This window comes from Acomys russatus, chromosome 5 (genome assembly GCF_903995435.1).
Source record: "Acomys russatus chromosome 5, mAcoRus1.1, whole genome shotgun sequence".
NCBI classification, from domain to species: Eukaryota; Metazoa; Chordata; class Mammalia; order Rodentia; family Muridae; genus Acomys; species Acomys russatus.
The window spans coordinates 59,988,269-60,008,620 of record NC_067141.1 but is presented as its reverse complement, the minus strand read 5'-3'; the positions used below and the strand labels follow the sequence as shown (position 1 = coordinate 60,008,620).

Genomic DNA, 20,352 nt, shown 5'->3' with positions numbered 1-20,352 from the left:
GCTGCAGTAGCAAGTGATTGTTGTTGTGACTCTGGAGTACTGGAGGGGTAGGAGATGGCATCAGAAGTGTCCCTCACTGTAACAGCCACCCATCTCCCCAAAGACTGCTTTCCAGGCAGGCGTAAGTATGTGCCCAGCCTGGGAGTACAGGAACCCAAGCAGAGAGCACCAGGGAGGCCATTAGCAGACTTTCTAGTTCCATGCTGGTAGCTGTGAAGAGGAGGGTAGAGCAGGCCCTGGTCCTTATGGGAAGTGGGGTTTGGGGTGGACATAAGGAAGTACTGGCCTGGGAGAATGTGACAGGGCAAGAGTCAAAATTAAAGCAAAAGTCCACAAATCAAAATCAAGGGTGGAGGTGATAGCCGGGTATGGTAGCACACGTCTTTAATCCCAGCACTCAGGAGGCAGAGACAGGTGGGTCACTGTGAGTTCAAGGCCTGCCTGGTCTACAAAGCAAGTCTAGGACAGCCAAGGCTACACAGAGAAACCCTGTCTCAAAAAACAAAAAACAAAACAAAACAACCAAAAAAAAAAAAAAAAAAATCAGGAGGGTGAGGTAAGAGCCATAAGAGGGCAGGGTGAACTGCTCCTAAAGCCACTATTGAGGTCAGGATGCCCCGGGGCCAGAGCCTGGGCTCAAGAGGGTCTGGTGGTCAGCAAGTTCTAGGGCCAGGATTTCAGCACTAGGACCAGCATGGCTTGGCAATGCCTCTACCCATGAAGTCTTTTATTTGGTGAGACCGTTTGAAATGATAGACATTTGATAGAGTGCACATCTGCTCTCTGGGAAGGAAGAAAGAACACAACATAAAAATTCTATCGTCGATCTCTTCCTCTGGGGCCTCATTCAAGGCTGACTTACACCTTGGACAGCAGCCAGAGCTCACTGAGAACCTTCCAGTGTTGGGGAAAGCAAGCTCACCTTGGAGCTGATATTTATCATCATTGCATCTGTGGCAACTGGAGCCACAGTGGGTGCTGAGCCAGGCAGGCAGGCATTCTCAATCTATCCCAGGACTCACTGCCCTCCAGGGCCATGAATCTGGGAGTCTGAAACAAAACCAGAAGCTGTGATAAGCAAGTGGGTGATGCGTGGCATTCTAGCCAACAGGTCCCCAGGTATGAGACAGAGAATTCACTCAAGGTAACTCTAAAGAAAGGAGTTATTCTGCGAGGAGCTGGATGGTTGATTAATAATGGATGATAGCTATATGAGGGATGGAGAAATGGCTCAATGAATAAAATTCTTGCTGTGCAAGCATGAGGATCTGAGTTCAGGTCCCCAGAATGCACGTGGAGCCAGGAGTGGTAACCGTGCATCTGTAATCCCAGTACTCCTACTGTGGGATGGGAGAGCTGGGTCAGGAGACCTTCCTGATGCTCATTGGAAGCTCGCCTGGAACGTGCAGTGGTGAACAGCAAAGAGACTTGTCGCAGATAAGGTGGAAGGAGGTGACCTACAGCTAAAGTTGCCCTCTGACCTCTACATGTGTGCTATGACACGCGTGTGTCTTCCCTCGCATGCACACATACTACGTGCACACATAATCATATACGCACTTTATATACACACCATACAAACACATACACAGAGGATGGGAGTCAGTTGATAGCTAGGAGAGGACGAGGGGGAGAAGGAGAGAGAGGAGGGCTGCCTTCTCCAGGACTTGTAAGGTGGAAAGAAAGGAATATGGCTGATTTCAGGGGCCCGCAAAATGCTCCTTGCTCTTACACTTGCTCCAATATGGCCGCTATATTATGATTCATCAAATCAAGTGTCCTTTACTCTGGCACCTACCTATGTAGGGGTACTGAGAGTAGAGGATTTTACCAAAGAAGATAATTATAGAACGTAGCCCCCGCCCCCACCCTGATAAATATGTTCCTTGTTAGCAGTCTAGCCAGCTATACTATGACAGGTGGAACAGGCTTTTTAACAAACCATTGTCACAGCCTTGGAGTTCCCTGTGATGGACTCTTAGGGGCATCTTAGGACTCTGAGTTTCTTTATCTATGAAATGGATGATTGGACTCCTCCTCCTGAGAGCCAGGAATGAGTCATTTGGGGGTGTCCTGCTTTGGTTTTTGTTTTGGTACGTTCCTTGAATGCTGTGAGAACTGGCCATGTGACCCCTGCTGCTCCTGGTACAGACTGGGTCACAACAATATCTCTGGTTAGCCTTCACCTTGTGCTTCCTGTTTAAAATGCATCTGACACGGCACCGTATAAAGACTACCCAGAGGGCTCCCAGAAGTTGGAAGGATGTGAGACTGTGGGATTGCTTTGTTCCTTCGTAGAAAATACATCAATAGGCCAGACAGAAGAGCCAAAGAAAGCCCAGACTGCTTCCCTCAAAGGGATGGGAATTAAGCCCCTGAGACTGAGGGAGCTGGGACACTGCTTTGGGTGGCAGGTGGGTCAATCGACCGGTGTGAGTTTAGGGTGAGGCTTTTGGCCTGCTTCCTACAGGATGATGTACTGGATGACCTGGACCAGGGTGTGGTTCTTATAGGACTGTTTGTACTGAGGTTGGTATGTCAATCATTTCTGCAGTTTCCAAGGGTCTCTGGAGAGGAGATGACAGTGTAGCTGCCAGACAATCACACTCTGGTCTGGTTATCTTGTTTCTAGGATCCCCTTTAATGACCTTTGCTTGTCTACAAACAGTGAGAAATGAGCCAGGCTTTGCTTCTGTGTCCCTTGCTCTCTGCCTCTGTGCATTTTAAGACCCTTTCATCCCCAGGCCCCAGTGAATATAGCCCAGGGCCTCGCTTCTGGCCTGCCTACAGGCATGACTGTCCCCTCCGCCTCCACCCTCCAGCTCAGAGGTCCCAAACTGTCAGTCCCCTCCCCTCCCCCAAGCCAAATCTGGTCTGCAGATGTGTGTTGTTTGTTTTGTAGTGTGCTTACATTTTTACAATTTACTGCCAACATTTAAAAATCAGATTTCTCATAAAAACCCAGAACACTGGCTTGAAGAGCTGGAAGGTCCAGTCATACAGGTCCAGAGTCCACATGGCAGCAATCAGTGGGTTGCACAATGGAATCTGAGCTCAGAGGGGCAGTTTCCCTGTGACTTGCCACAGCCCCCCATCATTTCTGAGTCCTCTTTTGACATCCTCATGTGTCACCTGCCTGGTCCCTGGCTCTAGTCACTTAAACCTGCACATTGAGCCAGCAAGGAAAAGGCACAACCTTAGGTTTTTAATGCAAGTCTCATAATGCTGGTTAAGGTCACTTCTCTTTTCTTCCTTAAGGTCAGCTCCTGGAACTTCAGCTATTACCTGGCATCCTGAGAGAAGGAATAGTCAGTCTTGGGCATCCATTTGTAATATAGCATGCCACCTCCTGAGCTCTGGAAGTGGTGACTATGAGTGTGCATTGATCTCTCTGTCACATTTCACCGACATGCCAATACCCAGAGCATCAATCTTTGCCTTCTGATGTCTCTGTCTATCTCTGTGTCTGTCTGTCTGTCTCTCTCATGTGCTCACATTTTCTCTTTCTCTGATTATCTATGTCTGTCTTTCTCTCTCTGTCTCTCTTTCTGTCTCTGTCTATTCTCTCTCTCTCTCTCTCTGTCTCTGTCTCTCTCTCTCTGTCTCTCTGTCTGTCTCTCTGTCTCTCTCTCTTCCTCTCTTATGAACATGCACACTATGTACTCCAGGATGGTCTTGAACCCATGATGCTCCTCCTGCCTGAGAGATGGCTTGGGTCTGTTTCCTTTCTTGAAGTCTTTTTCTGTGATTTAGCATATTGGACTCGCCCTTTGAGATATCTGTAAATCTTTATTGGGCATCTCTGCAGAGAGCATGGGATAAAATTCTTCTACAACTTCTCTTGAAGCCCTGGCTGGGCAGTGAGAAAGTCCTAGTCCCCGTGTGTTCTACTCCTCCAAGTTCAAGCTCAGAGTTCAGTTCAGAATTCAATCTCAGCCACTATACACATTGTCTTGGTGGTATATTTGTTTGCATTTTTGTCCACATAGGAGCATTTTCTCTTTCTGTATCTAAGCATGCACTACAGATGTGTCTTCTCTTGAAAGCAGACAGTATAGATGCTACAGGACGAGACTGGGCACTGGCCAGGAGTTGCCATTTCAGGGGCTACCTTCAGGGAACCTCCACTTGTTGGATATATTACCCAGTGGCCACTGTGCTCACCACTCTAGCTGGCCTGTGCCCACAAGCACCCTGTCACTGTCCATTACTGTTACCCTTTACAAGGCCACCATGCAGTGCAGGGCCAATGACTGCTCACACTCCAGCAGGCTCTGTTTGGCTTCTTCCCAGTTCCTGCCACACAGCTCTGAGATTCTCCAGCTCACAAGAGAGGGCTCAGGGTCTTCTCTTCCTTTCTTTGGGGCTTCTGTGTTCTTGAATTTTCTTATTGGCTCCTGCTATGGGGGGGCAGTGTCCCGAGTCAGCTCCCACAGGGTGGGTTTCCCATGCATTGCTTTTAGCTCATCGGGAGTTTCTGTGCCTCTTGCTGGTGATTTTGCCATTTAGTGTGATGCCCAGTCATGGTACTGAAGTGCTGCCTGCATCTCCTGATCCCAAGAAGGTCACAAGGGGCCTTAAAGAGGAACCCATGAGTGGCACTGAGGCCTAAATTACACTACTGCTATCTGAAAAGTCAGTGTTGGTGAGTGCATACTGGATGTTAAATAAGGCATCTGAGCAGAAACACACACGGAACTATCCTCATCCGTGGATGGAGGGTTGAACGGTATAGCATGAAAAGTGCTGTGTTATATGTAGCTGGCAGTGCCATGCTGTGCACAGGACAGGGTCTCACTTCCCTAGGAACTGGACTCAGGGCTCACTTCACTAGCTGAGTGCTCACAGCCGCTTTGAAGAATGTCACTGCAAGCAATGAGGATTGACTCCATCTTCTTTCTGAAGAGCAAACAACACCTAGCTACATAGTCCACATGGCCCCAAGGTTTCTGTCTCTGTTCCTGCAGAGCAACCAGGCACGGGCTGAGATCAAGCACCCTCAGCTCTCTAAGGAGCAGCTGGTGCCTACAGGCCATGTGCTATGTGTGCCTCTCTGAGCCTCACTTTCCTAAGGGGGAAAATGATGTGTTTAACCCAGATTGCAGATACATGTACATAGTGCCACTTGGACTAGACACACTTGTGCGTTTAGATTTTGTGTATATTTATGGTTTATTTTTAGTGTGCCCACATGTCTGTATATGCACTATATGCATGCAGGCACCCACAGAGACCAGGACATTTGATCTTCTGGAACTGGAGATACAGGTGGTTGGGAGCCGCTTGGCATGGTTGCTGGGAACTGAACTGTGGTCCTCTGCAAGAGCAGTAAGTGCTCACAGCCACTGAGCCAGCTTTCTAGGCCTGGGGCATGCTTGTAGGGCATTCATTATAACCACCATGTGGTTTCAGATACCCAAGCCGTTCTCTTGATCCTCAAGAGTGGACCATTTTTGTAGGAATGACTCACAGAGAATTATCCCATAGGCCAGGGGAGAGGAGACAGTCAGTGGTTTGCAATCATGATGACCCGAATTTTAACCCCCCAGTATCCTCATAAAAAGCCTGGTACGTGGAGACAGGTAGACTCTGAGAGCTTGCTGGTTAGCCAGCCCAGCCAAATGTTAAGTTATGGCTCGGCAAGAGACACCGTTTCAAGGCAACAAGTCAGAAGGGGACTTGTCTTCTTCCTCAAGACACTCAATGTCATTCTCTGACCCCCATATGCTCCTACACAGGCATGCATACACATGTGCTTATATACGTGAGGTACTACAGAAGCAAGGTGAATGGGGGTGGGGGAGGGGGATGGACTAGTGAGTGCAGAGACTTGAAAGAGGTGTGAATAAAGCATAGAGAAGGGGTGTGTCTTCCTGAAAGAGGCCCAGGGGGCCCTGGAGGGTTTTGATTGGAGGTGCTATGGGGAAGACGTTGCAGGATAAAGCAAGAGAAACTCAACAGGCCAGGAAGCAGACAGTTCAGGGTGGATAGCTGGTGGGTGGCTATGAGGATGGGGAGATAAGCTGGATAGGTGGGTGGGACCAGACCCAGGGAGGTTTAAGACTACCCTACTCCATAGCAATACCTGGATGGTCTGAATCCCTTCTTTCTTCTCCCCATTTCAACCCGCCTTTGCTTCAGGCTCAGCGAGCCCTTCTCAGGAAGCCTGTGGATGCCCCTACGCCTTCCACTCTAGCCTGCTTCATCCTTGGGCATTCTTGGTTCACTATGGTCCCTGCTGCTCTCTTCCTGTTTTCCTATCAGTCCTGGGGACTGATCTTCCCACTGCTGTTGCCCCGCCCACTCCTTGCTTCATAAAAGACTCTCAGAAGCTTCAGGAAGTCAGTATAAAAAAGATTTCCCCCACAAAGGGCCATAAAGGAGTAGCAGTTTCCCTCTGGGGTTCACAGAACCCAAACTTAACAGTCATTTCTGGGAGGGAGAATGGGCACATCCTCTGTCCCACCTTCCCTCTCTTTCACTTTGCTCCATCTCAGTGACTCTACACCATAGTCTTACACCCCACCAAGTGGGACTAGCATTCTATCTGTGCATACTGGGCAGCCTTGGCTTAGGGTGAGCTAGGGTGACTCAGGGCTGCAGACTGTCTGGGGAAAGCTGCATTTGGAGCAGGCAGAGAAGGAAGTAGGACCAACAAGGTCCTGTTTTCAGCTCAGTCATCAAGGAGAAAAAAAAAAAAAAAAGGTTGAGGTCTCCTAAGGCAACCTGAAGGATGACAATGAGATCACATCCCCCACATCGTCCTACATGCTACGGACACGTGAAACGGTACATCCTCTTCTAACCATTCCACGAACCAGAGAACATTAAGTACCTGCCAAAGATGGCTCAGGTCAGGCTCTGTGTTGTGAAACTGGTCATTCCACTCCGCTCCTGCGTCCTATTCTGCCAGGCCCTCCCTTCCCTGGGTCTTAAAGCCCTTCGTGTCTTCCAATGTCATTCCTGGGAAGCCCTCCTGGATTTTCAGGTTGGGAAACAGAGTTCTGTCCCCAGGCTGCTCTTATTCTTCTCCCTAACTCTGGGTTAGGTCTGCTCCACAGCTGTGTCTCCTGCGCAACGGGAACTGGTCAATCGCGTCACAGAACCAGCTTGAATCAAAGCGAATGTGGCTCCGGGCCACGGTGGGGGTGCCCTACACAGCTCTGGAGGTGTGAGTGAAGAGAGCCTTTCTTTATATCCAGAGGGGGCCTTCTCAGTCTTCCTGGCTGTCTAGCCTGATGCCTGGTTTGGAGGCTGAGAGCTCTGAGCCTACCAGAGGACCCCGTGGTAGGGTCCCCTGGGGAGACAGAGAGTAGCCTCTAGGAGACACCAGCTTCCATTTCTCCTCTGCTCTTCTTCTCCCTGCTCTCCTTCTTCGGAGGCAAGGCTCCATCACTTGGGAACTTCTCACAATATGCACAAGGCTCCCCTGAGCCTCCAGAAGCTACCCTGAGATAAACTCAAAGAGCTCTTTCTGTGAACACAACCTGTTATTGTCTAGCTGCCCAGGAAGCAGGGATTTTTCTATCTCTTCCACTGGGCCATTGGCACGCGTAATCAAGGTTGGCATCTCTAGTCCTGGCATACGAAGGCCACCAGGGGAAGAGGATGGGACTAGGACTGCCCCTAGGCTGGCCTCTCACCTGCTGGGTGCCTGTAGGTAATGTTGAGGGGCTTGAAGATTCAGCTTTCACTTAAGTGAAAGCTAGCAGTAGGGCCGACCTCATACAACCATGCCTAGAAGCAAATGAGAAAACACATAGGAGCACAGCACTTAGCAAAGTGCCCAACAGACATCCACAGTACCTCTATGAGTGTTAGCCTACAGTGTGAGAACTGCATAGGGAATCTTGGCCATTCTGTGCCATTTATCCAGGGGTAACAGGATGACTACACAGAACGTGGCTTCTGGGGTCTAACACCTCCCTATCCCACTATTAGAGACAGGCACCATCTGGAGTGGGTTTAAAAAGATACCATGCCAGCTACAGTGAGCGGCCTTAGTTTCAGCAAGAGTTTCTGACTTTAACTTGCATTTGTTGACTGTTTTAAGGAGAACTTGAACTTCTACCTTGGCCTGTGATGCTTCGGGTATGAAATGTAACTGCCTCTGTAGTTGACTATTCCATCCAGTTCTACCCCTTCAGACTTCAAGAAGATTTGGCCAGTCAATGATACCACTGGTGGTTTAGTCATATATTAGGGCTTGGTGCTACAGCATTTGCCTAATATGCGCAGAACCCTGGGTTTGTCCTAAGCACCGTATCCCAAGCTCCAGGAGCTGCTTCAGTGAGTGCAGGTTGTGCACCGGGTATCATTGTGTGCACTGCGTGCATTATCCCTCTCTTATGTAACAACCCTACAGGGAAGGACAGTTTTTGCACAGTAAAAGATAGTGGACACAGCCCAGAAGGCAAGGCCAGGCTGCACATGACTGATGTGGAGTGGGTAGACAAGGGTACAAGGAGCCCAGGGGCAGGAGAAGAAGGTTGGAAGTGTGAAGCATGCATAAGCAACGGGCCTATGTGTTAACTCATCCACCAATCAGGCAACAGAAACATGCAGATACAGCATCCAAGACGAGTGGAGGCCCAGTACCAAGCAGGATGGGTATGTGGCTTGGTGGTCCTTGGAAAAGAAGGACTCACGTGTGCATGATTGGATAGTCTCCCAGTATAAAAAGCCACCATAGGCATGGTGACTCTGGTCTGGGATCCCAGCACTTAGGGGCCCATGGAAGGCTAGTCAAAATCACCACAGGTTTGAGACCAGCCTGGGCTCTGTAGTACACTCCATTTAAGCCTGAGCTACAGAGTGGCGTCCTGTCTCAAAAATAGTCCCCCATGATCCTCTGCCTAGGGATAGGACCAAATTCTAGGTTTCATCAAGCTGCGCCAAAACCACAAATATTTTACCTATGAACTTAGAAAACAGGGTTGGGTCTTGACAAAGCCTCAGAGGATGCTGACAGGTTCTCTCTGGATCCCGCCAATGAGATGCCTTCCTGCCAAGGTATGGGTCCTTATTTCTTCCAGTGGTGAGAGAAAAAAGATGGGGTGGGGTGGGGGAGGGAGTAGAGGGTGGCCTACAGCTTCCCATCTGCATAAACACGACTAGGTTTCCTCCTCACCAGAAGGTTTCCCTGGCAACTTTGTGTGTGTGTGTGTGTGTGTGTGTGTGTGTGCATGTGTGCAGAAATGAACAAAACATGTTCAAAATGACCCAAGACCTCCACAATGGTCTCTGAGGCCTTTTCTAGTCATAGTTGTCCCCTGTGTTTGGGGCTCTTATGTGTCTGTGGGGTCACACTGGAGTCTACCTCAGTTATACTGGGCACTATTTCCTAACCTGTTGTTTCGTGTGGGTTTTGTTTGTTTGTTTGTTTTGGGGGGCTTTTTTTTGTTCTTTTACATTTTTTATCTTACACTATACCATTTTTTCCACTCAGCAAACATTTAAAATAGTTTAAAAGGTTACAAATTGTGCCACTGTGTCATACTTGGTTTTAGCACTCTCCTATTGTGGATACAGATGCTACAATCTACTTGTAAGGTTGAGATGAGCTACACTTGTCCCCCTGCCTGAAGCAGACACCTTGAAGACAGACCATTGCTTGTTTTAGAAGACATTGATATATTTTACGAAATTACAAAATGCTACCAGTTGATGTTTCTCTTCCACCGGAACTGTAGCAGAATTCCTGTCATTATTCCCTCGCCAGGATTAAATCATTTCATTAACACAATCTGGCAATGATCTTTTAACTCATTTCCCCTTTCTCTTCTGTAGCATTTGGGATTTGAAAGCTATTTGGCTCGAGGTTGCTCAAGATCACACATTGATTACCATAGTGATTGCCTTGTTTGTTCTTGGGTCGACCTTTTAAAGGGGCTTTGCCTTTTTTCCCTGCCGAGTATTTAAAATCCCAGTGGAACAGTTGGTTCCTGCGACGTTTCAGTGGAGGTGTGCCCCCACTGGGCCTTGCCTGGAGTGTGGCTTAGGCACACCTATCCTGGTGAGGGGTGAAGGCATGGGGTAAGTTGTGGCTTCTGGGCTCTGAAGGGCCAACCTTGGAATGGGGAACCGCAAATCCTGACTACCCGGGTTGTGTGTTACAGACCTCAATTTTCTCTTATGTAAAATAAGAGTAGTAACACTTCTTTAGAAGTTTGCTATGTGTTAAATGGACCATTAGGCAAGGTGGTAAGGTGTCCCCAGATACGAAGTGTCCCCTCAGTGTTATGCCTGACAGTGTGCACTGAGCCCCAATTCCAGCAATATGTTCCTCTGTCTTTCTTGGGGACTTTGACTTGAAGTTTGGTTTTGTTGTTGTTGGTGGTGGTGGGGACATAGGTGTTCCCTCTCTTCACTTAACTCTCGGCTCACACCCCACCTACCGTCTTTCATAAAACTCAGTTACAGTTTTTCCAAAGTGCTTAATCCCTCCCCCAAAACGAGCTCATTGTTTATGCTAAGCCATTAGAGCTCAGACACCATGAAGGCAGGCCATGTGGACAGGAGCCCACATCATGCTGCCCAGGGCAGGTGCTCACCCAAGATTTTCTGAAGTGAACGGGCCACTGGTTAACTGGCTTTTAGGATCTTGTGCTGTTTTGTTTTGTTTTTTTTCTTCTTTCTTTTTCTTAAAGTAAATCAAAGGCATTTTCTGCTATAATTATCTATAAGGGCACCCTAAAATAATCTGTAGTTAAGAATGGATTTGTGTTTAAGAAAATTAGGGATCGAGTAATGTTATGCTTAAAGAATGAAGGATAGAAAGAATAATTACAGTTTGTTTATGCATTTCCATATTAATGAATATTCATAGTCACTATTATTCAAATGGGCAATATTGATTTATGAAACAAGGCAGCATCCCCTTGGGGTTTGAAGAATCCTGTTTCTTCCTGCTTTCATATCTTGGCTGTGTATCGTCGATATTTCCTTAATTATGGTGAAAGGGCGTTGTGTGTACACCAGTGTCTATTATGATGCATGTAATTAAGGTACTTTTTGTTGAGAGCGGAAGAAAATTGGACTTTCCCAAAGAAAAGCAGCTTGCTCCCGAAGTTGCTAACAGATTGCTTCTTAATTGAACTTGGGAGGTGAATTATATGGTGAATTAGAAAAAAGAACAACTTGGAGTTCAGTGAATTGTTCCATAGAGGAAGCTGTGGGATTGAATTGCAGATGCTGGTTACAGACATTTCAGTCTGGCCCCATGCATCACGGGCCGCTGACCTCCACTGTGTTTCAGAGAGGGTTTGGACAGGCCAAGCTCTCTTTTCAAGGCCTGGAGGGCTTTCTTTCCCAGACACCAGCTGTAAGCCTGGGTTTCTTATGCAAAGGAGACAGTTTGAATAAACCCCTGTGACTAATGAAATTTACAAGGCTTTGCATATTGTTACACTGAAGAGGTAATTAAATAACGGCCAAATGTGTGAATGAGATATACTTGGATGTATGTGTGTATATACTGTGCAGACATATGTGCATGTGTGTATGTACATGTGTATACATATACATATATATGTGTGTGTGCGTGCACACACATGCGGGCACCTTTTTTGTTTGTTTGTTTGTTTGCATGGTGTGCACATGACACACATGTGTGCACACATGTTCATGTGCGTGCATGTGCACGTGGAGGCCAGAGAACAACCTCAGGTGTGATTCCTCAGATACCGGCCGCCTTCCCTTTGAGACAGTCTCTCTCATGTACTTGGAGCTTGCCAAGTAGGTTAGCCTGGCAGGCCAGCGAGCTCCAGGGGTCCCCTGTCTTGGCCCCTGGATGCAGGGGTTAGTTTACCATCGTGTTTTCTCACCTGGGTTCTGGGGTAACACTCAGGTCCTGCTACTTGCAAGACAGTCACCTTACCAATGGAGTCGTTGGCTCAGTTCCTGTCTTTCTTCTCTACAGCTTACAGCTGTAGTCTCAGCCTGAGCCCCACCTGTCAAGGAACAGTTTCCATCGTTTTCGGGGTGACACAGCTTTTTCTAGAGTTGTGTGGGTCTAACCCCAACTCCACATCTTCAGCTCCTAGTGAGATTGGAAGGAAAGGGCTCAGTTGTTAAGACTTCCATTATCATACAAGCTCAGGCAGGCAGGGATGGAGTACACCGGCAATCCCAGTACTCAGGAGACAGAGGCAGGCAGAGCTCTGAGTTCGAGGCCAGCCTGATCTACAGGGTGAGTTCCAGGACAGCCTGGGCTACATAGAGAAATCTTGTCTTGAAAAAAAAATCAGTCAAACAAAAGAAACAAAAGCAACCCCCGCAAATGTATATATCATACGATGGGCTGGAGGATAGCTCAGTGGTTTAGGACACCTGCTAGTCTCCCAGAGGGCCAGGCTCCAATTCCTAGCACGCACATGGGCACTCACAACCCTGTGACTCCATCGGTAACTCCAGTTTCTTTTGGCCTCCATGGACAGTGCAGATAAGTACATGCAAGAAAAGCACCAATACACATTTAAACAAAAAGAATGTAGCACAAGGTGAGTCCTCTTCTACAGTTCTGAGTTTTTAAAGGCCAACTTCTCTATTTGGCAGGTAGGGGTGGCACAGCTGGCCTGGACCTCGTGATCCTCCTGCCTCAGGCTTGTGACAGCTGGAATTACAAGCAGATGCCTCTTTTCGTGGCTACTATGGTCAACCTTGATTGTATCTTCAGATCACCCGTGAGGTATTTCAAAGTCCCCACGTCCAGGCCATGCCACAGGTCAATTAAAACAGAGCTTCTGAAGGTTTGAGTCCCAGGGGGGAGCAGGCCTCAGTATTTTTCACAGGCTTTTTCAGGTCATTCAAAATTATGGCCAATGTTGAGAGCCATTGTTCAACAGCTGCCTCCTTCTCTCTAATAAAGCTGAGAAACACACATTTCCCCCACAGTATTAAATTGACCTGGAAATGACTGCCATCCTCCTTTGGGACACCATGAAGCTGCCCCAGTCTTTTCCTCCCTGGTCCATCCATCACCTATGTAACTGGGCACCAGCCTCAAGCCAAGTTCTGAATATTAGAGTTTGGGGGCGCGGGGGGGAAAGAATGCCTTTTCCTTTATGTCACTAAACCTAAAAGGTTGCCAAGGGGGTTCTGCTGAGCACAAAAGAGGTGCCAGGAACATGCAGTGACAGCTATGGACAGAGTGAGGGGGCACTAAGGAAGCTCAGAGGAGGTGGGCTGACAACCCAGGAGGAGCAGGGGTACCATCCTGCAGCATCGCAAATGAAGTGGCATCCAGTTAGAGGCTTGAGGAATCAGTAAGAGCTAGCCAGGCCCAATGGTGTGCTTGAAGATGTTTAAGATGGAAACAGCGAGGTGGTACATATCTGGAGTACCGGCACGTAGGAGGCAGAGGCAGAGGCAGGAGGATTTTGAGTCCGAGGCCAGCCCAGTCTGCATAATAAGGTCTCATTTCAACCAAAACAAAGGAGGAAAATGGGAAATAGAAACCTAGCCCCTACAGCTTAGTGTGGCTCAGCTTGTGGAAGTGGAGGCAAGAGGTGAGGCAGAGGATGCTCAGAGGGCCATGTCACTAAAGGCCTCTTCAGTTACATACAGAGCGGGAACTCATCCCAAAAGGTAGTGGGAGTGTTTCCAACAGGGAAGTGACAAGGCTTCTTGATGCTAGGAGGATCCCAGGCAGAACTAGAAGCCTGGGCCTGTGCCGCTCAAAGGAAAAAGACAGCATTTCCATCCCTTGAGGACGAGGTCAGACGAGGGACGTGTGTTCTTGGTTTTTGTCCATTCTGATAGCGGTGTCTTGTTTTTGTCTTTTGAGTTAGGAGCTCACACAGCTCAGGCCGGCCTTGAATTTGCTTCATAGCTCAGACTGGCCTTGAACTCCTGATCCTTTGTCCCTACCTCCCAAGTGCCGCCGGGGTTGGCAGACATGTGCTTCCACTCAAAGCTGGGATTTGTCATAGAAGATGCTTGTTCTCCCTTCAGACCCGGACCCCATCAGAGCAAGAACAAATGAGGTGCCTGGGAGGTACAGGCAATTCCAAAGAGCCCAGAGCCTTGTCAAAGCAATCTGTGAGAGAACACCTGACCTTAATGACACCATGTTAGAGCCATGACAGTCAAAAATACAAATCCCAGCTCTCATGCCTCCCTCTTGTCCACTGTCAACAGCTCCTGTTTTACAACACGTGGGTGCAGTTAGGTGTCTTCTGCATCCTATCTAGGATACTCAGAATAAAAGATGAAGCCCAGAGAATGCCCACAGGACCCCACACTAGCGGGCTGTGCAGTGGATGGTGGACAGGCTCTCTGCTACCCTATATTCCTGGCATACCCAGCTCCCTGCTGCTGAGCACATTCCCATCCCAGAGCCTCTGCACCCGCTATCTCCTCAGTTTGGAATGCTCTTTGCCAGATATCTATAGACTTTGTCTCTCCTCAGACTTCTGCTTTTTTTTTTTCCTACATAAAATGGCACCTAGAACCTGCCTTCTTTTCCTTCATAGTTACTCACCAGCAGCCAACTTAAATACTTCATTTCTATTTGTTCCCTTTTTCCCCTCCCTCCATCAGAATATAATTTCCTGAGGTCACCTCCCCAGCAGTAGTAACAGAATCTGGCACATAACAGGTGTCGGATGCATATTTTCTGAATGAACACATACCTAAACAAACCCATTACCTCATTTTGGTTCCCGCAGCAGCCCATTTGACAGACCAAAGATGCTAACGCCCAGGTTCTCAGCAGCAGTTGCGCAGCCAGTGGGGCGGAGGCTGAGCTGGACCCGGAGCCTGATGGCGGCCACCCGCCCCTCTCTCTGCAGATGGCACATTCCTGTCCTGCAGAAGGACTTCATACCGTCAGGATTTCCCCTGACCTTTAGCCCGAGAGGAAATGATATCGCAACTGGAATACCCGAGGGCCGAGAGCTGGCAGCGTAGACCCCAGCAGCTGCAGGGGCTGTGTGAGCGCATTCCAAGCCGGCCAGCCAGGCAGGATGCAGGGAGTCTCCCATCCCTGCCTGGTGTTGGGGTCCTTCCTCTACAGGAGGCTAGGGCAGCTGTAGGCCCTCCCTGAGTCACAGCGGTGGAGGGGGCAGCCTGCCACTCAGGAATTGATGAACATTGCCTTCACTGGTGTGGACCTGGACACAGGCTACCTATTGGATAGTGGTGCCAAATGTGAGCCTTCATCAGGCAGTGGTGGCAGAGGATAGGTCTTAAGTCTTTGACCAAGAGACCATGTCCTGAGCCAGGCTACTCTGGGCTTTGTACCTCAGCCTTAGCTTCTTTAAGGGAGTTAGATAACACCTAGCCCAGAATGTTCCAAGGGAAGGTTGCTTCTTAAGCGTCATGGCTTTCAACCAATGCAAGAAATGCCTTCTTGTTTGTCAGTAGATTCTTCTTTGGAGGCTTTGACATGCTTTCGTGGTCACTGTATCTCCTGGTGCCCTATCCAGCACCCATTGATGACCCCTCTCACCCTCCCATAGAAGCCCATTTCTCCTGAATTTGGTCTTCAGAACTTAGCGCTAGCTCCTCCACTGTTATTGCCAGCTTGCCATTTAAAGAGTTCTAGTGTTGAGGCAGGAACCCTGTCTGCCTTGTTTGTAGCTAAATCTATGGTCCTGGGATTGCACCCAGCACACAGCAGGCGCCAGTTAGGACTTGGAGACTGACATCTTCTGGGTAAGGTGAATGCTGGCAGGGTGGCTACCTGTGGCTGCCCAGAAATACATTTGATCCTTACTGCCATTGCTGTGTGGTGTCTTCAGAGTCACTCAGCAGTTTGCTGAAGAAGATTCTCCCTGTGGGGAAACCAGAACACAGAGAGAAAGCCCAGAACAGCATCAGCCAGCACAAGGATGGAGTTCTACCAGTAGTCCTGTGGCTATGATGTGATCCACCTGTGTGGACCTGACTCTTGACTTCTCTGTGCGTTCATTCATCTTCTCCAAGTGGAGGAACTGAGCTGGGACCACCCTCCCCGCCACCCCGTGGCTGCTCTGAATTCCACTCCGAGCATCCTTGACTGACCAAGGAAGATGGTAGTCTTACTAATTTATGGGTGGCTATTAAAATAAAAAAAAAGGCATTCACTGACCTAATAAGCCTTAGTTAGTTGACCATATCCTTGCTGATCTGACTGTTACCCAGTGGGCAGGTTTGCTCCCTTGATGCTTCTGAAAGGTGTGTCCTTAACTCTCTTCTCTTGTCCTCCTTCAGGTGGGCTTGAGGAGCCAACTGCCAGGTGGCCAAATGGTACAGCCTCCAATACCAGCATCCAGGCGGCAAGAAAGGGTAATGTATGTGAGGCCCCCAGACCGCTGAGGACCTTTTATTTTTCTTTCAGATTGTGGCAAGATTTGATAAATAACTTAAATCTAGCGTAGCATTTTACTGATTTCAAAGTGCACTGTGTAGTGGTATTAGGTACATTGACAATGTGGTGTGACCTTCTTCATCTTGTTCAGACCTTTGTCATCACTCTGAAAGGAGACTCTGTCCCCGTCAATTGGTACCATCATGGCCCCAAATCCCAGCTTTGGGTGTCTTTTCTGAAACCTGGAACCTCCTGTGTCAGCAGATGGGCTGGGCATACGCATAGCCAGCAGTGGGCACAGGGAAGTGTTTCCTTTGGTGGAACAGGGCGGGGGGCTATCTTGCTGTGTGTGTGTGTGTGGGGGGAGATTGGGTATGCAAATCTGTTTTGCTGTGGGGGTGGGAGGTATGGAAAGACAGGGTCTATTGGTTGGAGACCATTGGAAAACTCTGCCCCCTGAGTTTGTTTTTCTCTCTGGTACTCGGCTTGTGAGTTCAAGGTCTGAGAAGAGAGATGGCAAGACTCAGGGGACTGCATTTTAGAGAAGAGGAGGGTCCATAGGCAAGAGAGGACAGTGGATCTTGGATAGGGGTGGCTGACCACTGTAGACTAGAGTCCTTGGCTGCCCAGGGAGGGACAAGAGAGACACCGGCTTGTGGCCAGCCTAAACCCTTCCCAGGAGTATCCCAATGGGCTCTGCATGTAAAGGTTCAGAGGCCCAAGGCTGGTGGGGTCTGGACGCATCTCAGTCTTGGAGAAGCGTTTCCTGTTCAGGGCAGTGCTGAGCTGACTGGAGAGCAAAGGATTCAAATGCCAGAATCCTGTGTTTTAAGACTGCCCCTGCAGGGATGTGGTAGAAACTTGCTGTAGTTTATGCTTTTGCTTCAATATTGTTTCCTCACACAGATGTAAATATTTAAAATATACATTCACAAAAATGTACCAATGGTTTGATATCATCATGTACTTTTTTTATTTTACTGTTGCCCTTTCCCCCTGATTTTGGCTATCTCCCCAACTTCCTGCAATTGCCTTTTTCTCTTTTTCCCAGATAATGACATTTCTTCACTTCCTTACACGTTTTCCCACATGCATTTACTTAGCATACAAACCCATGAGGCTATGTACGTATATAAGCATGCACATCAACATGCATGCATGCATTAAGTTTTGCAATTTTTTTAAAAAATATAAGATTGATTGTAATGCATCATGCTTTGCCACTGATTTGTGAGAAATTCCTCCAAAGTAGTTGTGATTAATTTAGTCCTATGAACAGCTACAAAGTGTTCTCAGTATAGACGACAGTTTATCCAGTTGCTCCCTTATTACTAGCATTCACTCCACTCCCAGCTCTTGCTGTGAGTCATGCCTGAAACAAATATCCTTGAACACATGCCTTCATTTCCTTAGCATGATTTTAAGAGAATTTTTAAAAACTGGGTATTTATCATGTCTCTGTGTGGGTAGGTATCCCAGCTCAGCCTTTTAGTTAACTTTATCTAACTCTTCACTCGAAGCTTGGACAGAATTAGAAATATTCCTACAAAGTGCAAACGTTAAATGCGCCTAAGTGCACCTCAGTTTTCCAGTTTTTATTTTGTTTTGGAGCCAGGTTCTCAGTGTGTAGTCTAGATTGGCCTTGACCTCAAGATCTTCCTGCCTCGGCCTCCCCAAGTGCTGGGATGACAGGTGCACACCGCCAGGTCCCGCTTCCCTCCGCTTCTTTCCTCCCCACCATCCCCTCTAGGAATGACACTGAGAGTGCATCATCTACCCCTGGACTGAGATCCCACAGCTGTTCTGCAGCTGCACAGAGGACAGGAAGGAATAGGCCTCCTGCAGCCCATTAAGATGCTGCCTCTGGTTGGGCTGTGTACAGGATCAGCGCTGCAGCAGATGTTGGGTACTTTTTTTTTTTAAAGCAGGGTGAAGATACCACTTTCTCCTTCCCTCCCACACAGCTCTGAAGCCTGCTAGGTCCACACAGCTGCCCCTTGAATGACCCTGGCTTGTCCAAAGAGGTCAATGCATGTCGAAGCTGGGTCTGTCTCTTCCCTCTATATCACAGCCACAGACAAACAGGTCTTTAATCCAGGGGAGGGGCGAGACCCCAAAGGTGAAGTAAAGGCAGGTTGTTCAAGCCAGTCCCTTCATTCCTCCCACATCATCCCTCTAGGACACTGCTGGATGCCTGCCTGGGGGCACATCTTGTTTTTATTTGAACTGAAGATATGAAACGCCAACCTTAGATTTCCCTTTAATTGCGGTCTGCCCATTTCCTACAAATCCAGAATGACACTGCCTGAGCAGAAAGGGGAAGCTGAGGGGAATTCTGGCTTCGTTTTTACCAGAGGTTGGCTTCCTGAAACTATGTGGCTCCTTTTGGTCCCAAAAGTGGGGATTTGTGCCCACTGCCTTGGACTGGATTTCTAGATTGCTCACTCAACATTCCCATAAAGCCTTGCTCAGAGCAGCCCATTCCCAGAAGCTGAGAGCTCAGCATACACTTGGGTCTGTAATGCTGTTAGTGAGGGGGGTGGGCGTGTAACCGCTGGAAGGGCGCACCTTTGGCTAGCTGCGTGGAGTCTGATATCTGGAACCATATTCATAAAAGAACACGGTCCTTTCCTTTCTGGAACCAAGTTATAAAGCCTTTGTCCTGAAGTGAAGAGTGGGAGTCGTTTGTACCCCAAAACAAGGATCATTCTGGGTTTGTGAAAAAACGGGCAGGCTGCAATGAAAGAGAAACCTTAGGTTGGCATTTCAGATCTTCAGTTCAAATAAAAACAAGATGTGCCCCCAGGCAGGCGTCCAGCAGTGTCCTGGAGGGACGATGTGGGAGGAATGAAGGGACTGGCTTGAACAAGCTGTCTTTATTTCACTGTTGGGGTCTTGCTCCTCCCCTGTTGCAAAAATGGCAACCCATACCTGAACCCCTGAGTGTCGCTGTCTGTGTGTGCAGGTGAAACCACAGCCTCACTAACTCCAGGCTTCCATTTTAACTTGTTCTGACTGCAGGCAATTTCTGAAGCTCTTGCATGGCCCTTCCTAACTGCCAGTGATTGACAGTCTCTGCTCGGTCCCATGCATGTCCCACAGACTTGCTTCAGGAAGTGGTCAGGCTCAAGGGAGAACTTTGTGCAGAAACACATGGGGAGTAAATGGCAGCAATTATCTATCGTGAGCATTTATCTTATGTTCACTGCCCCTAAAACTCTTAATCCCGGCCTTTGAGCTTTATCAACAGTTCGCAAACTCCGCTGAGCTTTGGCTTCAACAAGAGCTTTCAAAACCACAGGTGCCTGGACTCCAGGCCTGTTGGGTCACAGTTTCAGGGCAAGGGCAGATAGCTCTGGTTTTTTTTTTTTTTTTAAAAACAGGTTTCTCAGTGTTTTTAGGGCGCACCCAGGTTTAAGAGCCATTTCATCAGAAAATTTACAGCTCCCTTTTGAGCAAGGAACTGATCTTGAGTCTTTGGACAGTGGGCATCATGATGTGCTGGTTCCAGCCGTTGCCTGTTGGGGTAAGAGTTTTGCAGGTGGATGTTCAGGTTACTTCTGGTGTGTGAATTGCCACTGGTCTTATGTAAAAATTACAGCTCTTTGAGAAATTCGGCTAGTCATGTTTCTGGTTTAGGGAAATGAAGTATTGAACAGCAATGGCCTCTTCGCTCCTTCAGAGAGGGAGTTTAAATGGCCTGTGTCCCCCCCCACCCTATTCCACCCCCAGGGTGTTAAATCCTTTCAGATGCCCCTGAGCTCCTCTTGAAATGCAGAGCTCTTGGCCGTAATAAATAATTACATCCTCCTATTTGGACTCTGGTTCCAGCTAGTAGTAATCCAAGAAAATCCAATAATGACAGTTGCATTAAGATCCCTCTTCCAGGCTAAGCAGAACATCTGTTTAGACATATTTTTAATCGGCAAATGCTTCCTGTGTTGAGGCCTCGGCAAATTAAATTTCTCACTGGACCGAAGGGGAAGCTGTCATTCAATAAGCCATCTCTGGAAATTACACCCCAGCCTGCTTCCAGGTGCACTTAAGATTTTCCCATGCTG

The 20,352-nt window shown here is 48.2% G+C and overlaps 1 protein-coding gene across 1 annotated transcript in view; it reads left to right on the top strand.

Moving 5' to 3' along the window:
- Tll2 (tolloid like 2) overlaps nucleotides 1–20,352 on the top strand; it is a 109,335-nt gene that overhangs the window by 29,894 nt on the left and 59,089 nt on the right. Inside the window, exon 3 of the mRNA XM_051146539.1 lies at nucleotides 16,195–16,269. Within this exon, the coding sequence (XP_051002496.1) occupies nucleotides 16,195–16,269 (75 nt within the window). The remainder of the gene's footprint in view (nucleotides 1–16,194; nucleotides 16,270–20,352) is intronic.